General features: G+C 47.1%; 1 protein-coding gene across 14 annotated transcripts in view; it reads right to left on the bottom strand.

Moving 5' to 3' along the window:
* Positions 1-11455, bottom strand: part of LOC126535675 (uncharacterized) — a 364982-nt gene that overhangs the window by 220597 nt on the left and 132930 nt on the right. For all 14 annotated transcript variants that reach the window (XR_011895591.1, XR_011895592.1, XR_011895593.1 and 11 more), the window contains exon 10: positions 5111-5278. Coding sequence is in view for 11 of the 14 variants with exons in the window: in XM_050182488.3 (XP_050038445.1) it covers positions 5111-5278 (168 nt within the window). In the remaining 3 variants the exon portion in view is untranslated. The remainder of the gene's footprint in view (positions 1-5110; positions 5279-11455) is intronic.

Below are 11455 nucleotides of genomic sequence, written 5' to 3'. Positions count from 1 at the left end.
CCCGACTTGAGGGTCCCAGACTGCGCAGGCGTACTCCACAATAGGTCTGATGTTTGTGAAATACAAAATTTCCTTAACCTTCTGAGGAGCACCTCTAAAATTCCTCTTTAAAAAGTTAAACATTCTTGCTGCTTTTGAGCATATATGTGTATTTTCCAAGTCAGGTCAGCAGAAAAATAAACCCCAAGATATTTATAATCGGTTATTTTATTTAAAGGTTGGTTGTTTAGATGGTAGTCAAACAAAATTGGGGTGCGCCTGCACGCAGAAGAAACACAGTAACATTTTGCAGTATTCAAACACATCCTCCATTTATCGCACCAAAGTTGAATGCGGTCCAAGTTTTTCTGAATATTACATGTGTCACATGGTGCTTTAAGAGAACAATACAAAACACTGTCATCCGCGTATAACCTTACCTGGCAAGTCACACTTTCCACTATGTCATTGACATAGATTAAGAACAGTAAAGGCCCCGACACAGATCCCTGCGGGACCCCAGAAGTGACCGTTGCAATGTCTGATATGCACCCATTTACTAAGACACGTTGCTTGCAGCAAAATAGAGACAAACAATTCACGGTCAAAACGACACCAATATGGCGCGGGCAGGCCGCATGGGCCTGGAATGGCGTGCGCGAAGTTTGACTTCATTTCAGCATTTGCGCATGTCTTGTGGGCCGCGGTGGCCTCAAAAGTAGCATTTTTTTGGTACTTTACGGTTTAATTAGGTGCTGATAATTACAGAACAGGTAGTTTATGAGACATACAACCCAAAAATATGGTTTTTCAAAAATTGACTTCGCGGTTTTTCGGTCTTCAAGGGCCGCGTCCCTCCTTAATAATCCATTGAAGCAATTTGAATTGTAGGCGAAGAAACGATAGCTTATGGAGTAATAGGACGTGGGAAACTGTGTCGAAGGCCTTTCTGAAGTCTAAATATACGCAGTCTACCTGCTTGCGGCTGTTGAAGGCAGAGAAAAGGTCATGACTGAATTCGGTTAATTGTGTTATGCATGAACGGCCAGATGTAAAACCATGTTGGGAGTCGGTGAAGAATTTATTGCTTTTGAGGTGTTTCATCATGGAACTGTAAATGACGCGCTCCATTAATTTGTAGCAAATACAAGTAAGCGAGATAGGCCTGTACTTAATGACACTCATCTTTGAGCCAGCTTTGTGAATAGGGACTAATACCCCTGACACACGGGCACTCTAAAGTCCTTTAGGTAAGGGAACATCTACCGGAAAGGCGTTCAAGTGCAGTGACATACGACAAAGGAGTATCTCCTTTACGGCAAAGTTCTTTTTCGGGAAAGGAGATCGCGCAACTACTTTTCGAGCGGAAAAGGAGTTAGTCTCGCACACAGCGTGCACAACTCGTCAATAGAAGGAAACCTGCCACACAACTACGGTGCCCATATGTATTTTTTTTACCTTGCGAAAATGTTTTATTTGTTAGCGGTAATACAATTTGTCGAATAGTGAAGATTTCCTCTAGCTATACTCTCAAACGCTCGCATAACGTCGCTAGTGCCGCCATGTTGAATTCCGGCAGTGTCGTCGTCGTTTGCTGCGCGCATGTGGTGTGTTCACGTCGCGAGATGGAGACTGCACAATCAGCGCCCGCAGGAAATACCCAGAATAAACCACAGTTGTTGGAATAACATATTGAATAAAACGCGTTACGCCTGTGCGCACAAAGGAAGGGACGACAAAGACGTGAAAAAGGACGACAGAAACGTGGGCATCACCAGAATAAATAGCACGCACAGCAAAACACCGGCTGCACATAGTTGCTGGACCAAGGTAAATGGCTGCTAACAACACAAAAACGCGAATAAAATAAACGACTATAAGCATTATTAGCCATCAACAATGAAAAAAATATATTTTTAGGTTCTACAGTAGCTAAGTGTAATTAAATACGCAGCTCTTTAAGAATGTTGTCTCTCTTGTGGCTTTAACAGCCAGCGCTATTTTTCTTGCGGCGTTCATCTGTGGAACTACCTGAAGAAGTTCAGTGCGGTGCCGTGTGTCATCGGCGCAACTCCTTTCTGCAAAGGGTCCTTCAGAGTAGCAAAATGGGTTTACTGGAAAGGACTTTAGCTTTGCCCGTGTGTCAGGGGTATTAAGTGTCCACGTTCTACTTGCCAGGAAGAGAGCTGGTTTTAAGCAATTTGTTGAACACAATAACTAGGTGGTGAGCAATCACATCAGAGCAGGCCTACAGGACATACGAAGAAAGACTGTCCGTCCAGCCTACCTGCAGAACCAGGTTTAATATCTGGCGGAGCAGTTTTGAGACACCACTGTGCGTAATAACCAGGTCAGGGGTATCGCTGGTTAGTGCCTCACACACTGGAGGGAGATTGCCATAATAAGGCGGAGTGAAAACAGATTGGAAGTAAGAATTAAATAAACAGGCCTTGTTATAATTGTCACCCACCAACTATACCGTTACAATCTACCAAGTTTGAGATCCCAACGGGTTCTCTTTCATTTAAGAACTTCCGCACTTTGTGGGGATGCGCGACTCTCACGCATCCCCTGATATGCTGTTTTCCCGCACGGCTCGCGTGGCCTGGCGCCCGCGGCGCTCGGAGTGGTACAAGCGCGGTGCGAGAGATGGCGCGACCGCTGCGGCGGGGTTACTCGGGCGCCGAGGGACAAGGCGCTGCCTCTTTCCCGGCGGGCCGGCGAACAGCGTGGACATGCCGCGCGCGCTGCGACCATGCTTCTGCGAGACCGCCTCGCGTGGCCGCCTTCGAACGCACGACCATTCGCGTGACTGTACACGCGAACGACCAGGCGTTGGGATCCAGCATGGGGCGAACATATTCGCTCGCAATGCGGTCGCGGTAAGTCGGACTTCTAGATTTGTCGAGCGCCCATTGGCATGTTCTGGGGATAGCAACTCGGCTAGCAGGCATTGATCTATGAAAGGTGCAATAAATGCCCTTGTGATTGTTTGCACTACTGTGTTGTCGTTCCTTTGTCCCAAGAGTACGGAGGAGAACCCCGTATCTCCCACAACTTCCTTAGAGTTAGTTTGCAGCTTAGCGGCCAAAGTATAAAAATAATTGTGCCTGGCTACCTTGTTCTTAATTTTCATAGGTGCCTCGACACGCACAGCGTTCCCACAGCACATGATCTCAATCGGTGCAAGATCCAACCAGGTTGACCAGACTGATCAGAACAATTGACTGTGTGCAGACGCACTAAAGCAGCGTGCACAGAAAGCACGGAAACACGTACAAGGATCGGGTTGACTAGCCACCTGTTCACGCACTTTGGATCTTTCTGTTCACAGAGGAACCTGGCTCGCATGCTTGCGGTAGCTGCTAGCCCGAGGACCCAAACGCCACTTGAATGGCCATCGGTCCAACCCGTACGCATGATCTCGCAACCAATCATTGATAAGTCACCCATAGAAACATATTAGAGACAAGCTTTCCTGCTATTGCATTGGCCAGTGGCGAATTTTTGTCACAGCCACCATTGGCCACTGTTAGCCCGTCAGGCCTAATCAGAGCTGTGTCATCAGGTAACAGTGATTTAAGTTACCATTTTGAACCAAACCAAAGCAGACCTATCAACAGCAGTCACATGACCCTCAGATATCCAACAAACTGCCTCACCAAAGAAAGCGAGTGAATGGGATGACTGTCGTTCACGGCCGCTATATTTGTGAACGACTGCATGGTGGCCCCAGCTCTTTACAAACGTCATTCGTAGGCATGCATCGGTCTCTTGTGGTAGCTTCGAGTGACCAGTCACAAGACTAGCCTTGGATTTACATTGGCTGGATCAAAAATGTGCCATCTGACTATAGTGTAATTTCACCAAGCTCGAGGGGTGGTTCAGGGACCTCGTTTAACGGCAACATCCGGCTATTTTTCAGTGTGCGCTAACCTTAATAAAGCTTTGAATATGTGTACTCCGATTATCTTTTCCAAACGATACGAGTGCAAGTAATTCTTGCTTTACAGAAAATTAATTTCCTGACTCATCCCCCCAAATGTATAACTTTTTATTGGCCACCCTTTTACGGTGCTTGCGACATCAGAGGCTACGGTGCCACCCTGCCTAGAAATGACAAAGCTGGTTCATTCTTCTATGATACAACAGACGATAATCATCATTTTGACGGATCTGATAACCGGTACTTATGTTTTGTCTTGCTACACCACAATGTGCAAAGTCTGGCGCACGTCAGCTGTCTTCAGCGGAGGCGGGTCATAATCAAACGCCGAACCTTTAATCGTTGCCGTCTAGTTCAAGACAGCTAGAAAAGTTCCCAGTGTCTTCGGAAGACATCGTCAGCTTCGCTTTTTTGGCATCAGCACCACGTGTACTGCGTGTTTAACATGCATTCTGCGTGTTTACATTACCGTAGTATAGAATACGATGTCATAGACGCCGCAAAAAGCAGCTACCCGTTTTGGTTTCAGTACCTTTTGGTAATAGTGGTTATTTAAAATTATTTATTAAATTACTACTGAAGATATGTCCTACTCTAGGGATTGAACCGAAGACTTTCAAACTAACCAGGACAACTTTCTCTGGCTACAAAAGCAAAGCTACAGGGGCAGAGCGCCTGCAGAGCCTCTGTAAACAAGCTACTGCGCCGGTTAATCCGGCAGTGTTTGGCAAGCACTTTCGCTTTCTTGTAACAGATATTGAATCAGCGTAGCTTCCACGTGTGACAGTTCCGAATTTGCCCAAACATAAAAAAAAAAAGAAAGAAGAAGCAGGAAAGTTGGTTAAATTAACATTCGTAGGTGTATTTTGCCTTCTTTTGCTGAAGTAAATATAATCTTTGTTACAAGTGCAGCCAAGCAGTGCAGAGAGGTGGAGCAACTGTGCGGTCGCCGTCAAACATTGCACTCAAGGAACTGGAACCAATGAATGTGGAGCTGTTAGTTCCGTACACTGCCTCTGTAGCTTTCCGTTCATTGTCTGCAAGTACAGCAGTTTAGAAACAATTTTCTTTTCATTACCACAGAGACCCACGTGGGTCTTGATTGCAGCTTCGTGCTACTGTCGTTAACCGCAGAGGGCGACCCCCCACGGATGTGTTTTTTGCAGGAGCAGCTGCGACACACACCTCTCGGCTGTGTGTCTGCACGGCCTCGGCCAGGCGTGCCCGCAGCTCCTCGGCCAGGTGGGCCTGCTCCTGGCAACGCTGCTCCAGGGCGCCCAGACGCCGCTGGTGCTCCGCCCGCTCTGCCTCCAGCTCCAGCTGGTGAACCTTGCTCAGCTCCTTCACCTTGCCCTGCATCACGTGGCAAGGAAACAAAATTCACGCGACTCCCGTCACGCACTCAGATCTCCCCGCTGCTCCCAAATTGACAGGAACTCCACACACTGAAAGCGGTGAAATATCGCACACGGTCACAGCGCAGTCATTTCAGCTTTTTGTTCTCCAGAACTATGGAAGTAAATTTCTTTTAATGAAGGGCCATTTTTAATGAATACTTAGTGCCCAAGTTATCTTTTCTAAACAATTTTCTGAGTTTATAAACAACATATTCTCCTATTGTATGTGGTAATTGTATACTCGAGTTATTACCGATTGCTGTGATTATTGCGTGTTGTTTTCTCTCATTGGTGTACATGTGCGTGTCACAATGTTTGAGTGTTATGCAACTACTATGTGCCCACGTTTTCATTTATTGGCTTTTTTGATTGTCAGCATGACGCCAACTTTGCACAGCACACTTGGAGTACTGCATTCGCTCTATTTTAACTAGTGTTTTCTTATTATTTATCTTTTAATATTTCTGTTGCTTGAAGTCGACCCTCCCGTTATATTCGAATGACAGCAAAATTGAAAATTGTAAAAGAGATATTCTTAATACCGCAGCTTTTAACGTTACGTTTGGCAACCTGCATCCATTGACAAGTTGACAAAGGTCAGAGCTTGTTCTTTGTTGCCACAACCGTATAAGTTTGCTCTTCTCGATTGCAGTGATCGCACTGCAACACCGTGATCAAGACAGTGGCTGGTGCATTGAGACAAGCAAAAAAAAAAAAAAATACATGGCTGGCAGCACACAGATGCTCTTGCACTTGTTTTTGCAAAAATGCCACAAACACAACCAAGTCACTTCACTCCACCAACACGGAGATGCAGATAAGCACCAGAACACCTGCTATTTTCTTATTTTCCCGCCCTCACGCAGTGATGGCAAGATAACAAAATGACACTACTTTGTTTTGTATTCAGCGGGCTTAGTCGGAACCACGGTGTAAGAATAATATATTTAGGTGTTGACACTGGCCGCCCGCCGCGGCGGAGAGCGCACACAGATTGTGTTCGCCCTCTAGTACATGCGCCGACCGCAGCGGCGCGGGGGCGCTGCGGAGCAGAGGCCCTTCGCTTTCGGTGCGGCAAGCGGCGTGCCCAGAGCCGTATATTCCCTTCTCCGGCGTGCCCTGCTTTAGGTGCCCTTTTAGGCTGCGTTGGTCGATGTTTTGGGCTGAGAGAGTGCATCACAAGCTGTGAACACCACGATCTCAGCTTCCACGTCGTCAGCTTCCATCGTGGACGAGCAAATTTTGCGAGAACTAGCTTTTTGTGTCGCGGTTTGGCACAAGCCGGATTGACAGTTGTGGAAACGCACGTGGTGGCGCGGGCCGACGCCATGGACGGTCGTCGCGGCCTATGTGCATTGTGTCTGTGATCTGTTGTTTGTTGCTGTGACACACCTGTCAACTTCAGCCGGGTCCAGAAGTCTGCTAGACGCAATTATGGGTAAGAAGTGCTTCGTACCCAACTGCAGTTCGGGCTACCGGAGTTGTCCGGATCAAGTTTCACTTTTTAAAGCTCCGTCGGAGCCTGCTCGCTTAGAACTTTGGCGCCGGGCAATTCCCAGAGCAGATAGGATATTGCAACCGAGCGACCACGTCTGCGCGAAGCACTTTCCCGAGCATATGATATCAAAATCGTACTATGCCGAGTTCAATGGCAAGGTACTTTTAAATGTACTGAAGAAGATCCCGGTGCTGTCGGCGAATGCTGTGCCCAGTATTTTTCCCGGGTGTCCGAAATATCTGACAAAACCGACAAGGTCAAGAAAGCCTCCTAGAAAACGACAGTCTACGGCCACGTGTGGCGATCAGTCAAGCAAGCGGCCCGCTCCCGCCGCTGTCGCACTGCCCGTTGGGACGGTCTGTGAAAAACAAAAAGGCACCGATCCATCATCGAGCCCTCAGAAGAAACTGCAGACATGTGAGTGGAGTGATCAAGGAACGTGCCCTTCTCCCACCATGGAACTTGGAGGCACCTCCTCAAGTGCCACCTCCGTCTTCCTTGGCGTTCATGACATTAAGGTTTGTTCTCTTCTGCACTGCTCCGGGTACTTAATATTCTAGGTGCTTAGTGTTCCCTGTACATAACTTTCTGCTAACCGTATCGGTCCTCCCGGCATGCCATAGATACCTATAGGTGCCCCTGGATAACGAGATACAGTTGCTTGCAATACAGGTTAATAGTAACTGCCCAGCCCAGGACATTAAATAATTTAGCTGTTGTTAACATACAGCATGATTAAGCCCTTAGCTTATGAAGCAGTCCGCGAAACTTTTGCCTGTAGCTTTTTGGGTTTGGCTGCTTTTGATAGTAGCATATGTTTTATAACAATACCTTAAATCCATTTCCACTGATATAATTTCTCTCATTTTTCGTCAGGACAACCGCACGAGTCCACATCAGGGTGGTCCAGATGGATTGTGTCACGTCCAGACTGAAGCACCATTGGCAGCATGCAGCAGCCTCGGATTAGTCGAGGAAAGTCACGAGGGAGTGTCTGTCAGCGGCCAAGATGAAAAGGAACCGCTCACATTTTCATGTCTCTCGAGTTATGTATCCAGCATTCAACTTCCAGGAACCTCGTGGGCAACACAAGTTGTTGATAGCTTTGGTGTGGAGGCTGTAGTCTTCACGGAAGTGGCTTTGGCGAAGAAACGCGACCAGGCACCTTTCCTGAGGAAGTCATTAGATGCTACAGTTTCATCCAGCGGAATGCTGTCACTGCGTGCCTTCATTTATGGTCACCCTATAACTGTCAACGCCATAAGCGGCGATGTTGTTCCATGCGGCCTAAGCGACTTGGAGAGTGTGATTCACAAGTTTCACAACCTGCACGTATGCGCTGGTGGGCCCGGTGGCGAGATGTACCACAACATCCAACCCGAGTGTGCATATATCGACGCATGTGGCGTGTGGCGGCACAGAAACTGCATGTTATTTTCTGAACAAGCAAGTTGCGACCGTTGCGAAAGATTGAAAGACACACTCCGGATACATTACTCCCGTATGAAGAAGAGAGGAGAAATGAAGCACATTCGTCTTTTAAGCAGCCCTTCCAAAAAAGCCCGCATTGACCTTTTGCGGAAGGCAAGAATTTCCTGCTACAGGTCCAAAGTGCGACTTCTAAAAGGAAAAAAAAAGCTTGAGGCGGAACTGAGCAAATGCAAAGCCAAGCTTAAACAATTAAGTGATGAAACACTTGACCGCATTTCTCGTGATGCGAACCTTACTGAGGCACAGCAGCTTGTGTTAAAGGAATGTGTGGCTGCTGGCAAGACTGGTTCTAAGAAGGGACGACGATACTCGGACAGCTGGATCCTGCTTTGCTTGCTCCTTCATATCAGGTCACCAGCAGCCTACAGGTTCCTGATGGAAAACGAAGTGCTCGCATTGCCGTCAGTCCGAACAATACGCCGGTATGTCTCTATGGTGGGATTTAAGTCGGGATTTGACAGCAAGTTCTTTTCTGCTCTGAAAAGGAAAATAGAAAAAATGGACGACTTCAAGCGACATGGGATTATCATGTTCGATGAAATGCAGGTTAGAAAAAGTAAACGTGTCAATTCTCGCACGATGACATATGTAGGGCTGGCAACAGACGCTGGAAACGCTGATGAGCTCGCTGATCACGCCCTCGTTTTCATGTTCTGTCCTTTTGGCGATAGCTACGCTCAACCTATAGGGGTGTTCGCAGCAAAAAATGCAACCAAAGGCTCCATTCTCGCTCAGTTGCTTCTCCAAGCTATTGTGATGCTCGAAGAAGCCGGTGCAAAGATTCATGGGTTTGTCTGTGATGGCGCGTCAACAAACAGGAGCATGTGGAACATTCTAGGTGTTAATGGAAGCGTCAAGGAGAGCTGCAGCTCGTTCACGCACCCAGTTGACCCTGAAAGAAAAGTTTTTGCGTTTTCTGACACTCCACACTTGTTTAAGTGTGTGAGAAATAGACTTAAGCAGCAGCGATACCTGAAAAACGAAGGACAGTGGATCAAGTGGGAGTACTATGCTGAAGTCTACAAGGAAGACGTTGCCAACGCGGGGGGCCTAAAAGTCTGCCCGAAAATAACGCACTCTCACATATACCCGAGTAACTGTGAGAAGATGCGTGTGAAGTTAGCCACCCAAGTCTTTAGCCGCTCCATGGCGGCGGGTATTCAGTTTTATCGGGAACAAGGTATCCGCAAACTCATAGGCAGCGAGAAAACTCAAGAATTCACGTTGTTTTTAAACAATTTGTTTGATGCACTGAACAGGCGATTTCCAGCAGAAGGGATCACAAGGAACAGCCGAGACCTCGCAATTCTCAAGCATGGAATTGACTGGCTGGACAGCTGGGAAAGAGAACTGGAAAGTGGCAACATTATAAACGACATGTTCTTGACAAAGAGCACTTGCGAGGGACTTCGAGTCACATTGAAGTCCACTTTGGATCTTTGTGAGGTGCTGCTTGATTGTCACAACTTCAAATATGTCCTAACCAACAAAATGAACCAAGATCCTATCGAGCGGTTCTTTGGCAAAATACGGTTGGCAGGAAGCCAGAATGATCACCCTTCGATGCCCACCTTTATGCAGCTTTACCAGACGCTGTCGATCTACAGTATCCTTAAACCTCCGAAGTATGGCAATTGCAAAGTCGTCGAGGGTGAGGAACCATTGCTGGATGCGTCATATTTCAGGGCCCTCATTAGAACAGACGACAAAGTGGCATCATGCCCTGGATTCATCAACCAAATTAAAGAAAAGCTAGACGATCTAGTTTCAGTAGAAGACTGGGAATGTGAAGATATCGTTCGGAAACACAAATCAGACGGAGGGCAAATTACAGACTGCATACTTTATTATGTCACCGGTTTTTTGTGCAGAAAGATGCGAAGAGTTACCAGCTGCGCTGCTTGCTTGTCAGCCTTCAGCGTAAAAAATAATTCTTTTGCTGAAGCAGCTCTAACAAATGTGAAGACCAGAGGGGGTCTTACCCACCCTAACGTCAACATATTTGACCTTCTAAAGCATACGGAGCGGTTTTTTGTTGACTATGCAGACTGCCACACGGTGTACTGGGACACCATAGACGCAGTGATAGATACATACACGATGACATTCCCATGTGCTGATCACAAGGAAGAAGTACTCGCACAGCTCCTCCACTATTACGTCAGCATGCGTATGAGGCAGCATTGTAAGCACACCAATGCAGTCATGACAAAGCAGTGTCAAGAAAAAAAGAAACAGGCCAAGCTGTGCTCATCCTAGATGATAGAGGATGATTCGCTCAGTGTATCGTCCAAATAAACGAATGCAGTGATCATCACAATTGCAGTCACGGTCTTGGCTCTTGATTACACGAAAGTAGCCCAGTAGGTTGTGATTCACTGTGTTTTGTGCGTAACCTAGTGACTACAGGAAATCACATCTCTCAGAGAGGCTACTTGTAGTAATAAATTTGTTTGTTCAACAGAATGGCTATTCAGGCCGCATTTGAGCAAAAAAAAAAGCAAATTGTGCTGTTAATATCCCGAAGGGGCATATGGGCATTAATAGATGCCGCAATGGAGGGCTCCAAACTTAGACCACATGGGATTCTTCACATCACACAGCACACGGGCACCTTTTGCGTTGTTTCGCTGCCACCGCAGCCGGCATTACACCTACGTTCTCGGGCCTAGTGCTAGAGACAACCACTCAGCATCGTCGGTGCCGACCTGAGGGATAAGATTGGCAGAAACAACGCCAGTGGCATTTCCAGTAACTATTTGCGTTTCGCGTACCTAATTGTGGACTGCACTTGCTATTAAAAAACCGCAAATGCACACTTGGATTTTTGTTTTGGTCCCGGCGTTCGCATGTATAGCGGCAGTGGCGTTCTGCAATACAGCACAAGAGCGCGGGTTCCATTCGTGGCTGCGGAGTAAGTATTTCTGATGCAGGCGAAATGCGGAAACGTCCTTGAGGTTTCTGTGCAAATTAAAGAACTCCAGGTGGCCGAAGTTAACCATGTTCTCAACACGGCGGTCATCTCGCAGCATTGGCGCAATACACTGCTCAAGCAATGTTTGAATGTACGCGTAGGCTCTTCAGGCCAAATGTGGGCGCGTTGAGTCCGACCTTTTATATTTAAGAGGCAGTGTAGTTAACTAT

Source organism: Dermacentor andersoni, chromosome 7 (genome assembly GCF_023375885.2).
Source record: "Dermacentor andersoni chromosome 7, qqDerAnde1_hic_scaffold, whole genome shotgun sequence".
Lineage (NCBI taxonomy): Eukaryota > Metazoa > Arthropoda > Arachnida > Ixodida > Ixodidae > Dermacentor > Dermacentor andersoni.
The sequence above is the reverse complement of the archived record's forward strand: the minus strand, read 5'-3'. Positions and strand labels throughout refer to the sequence as shown.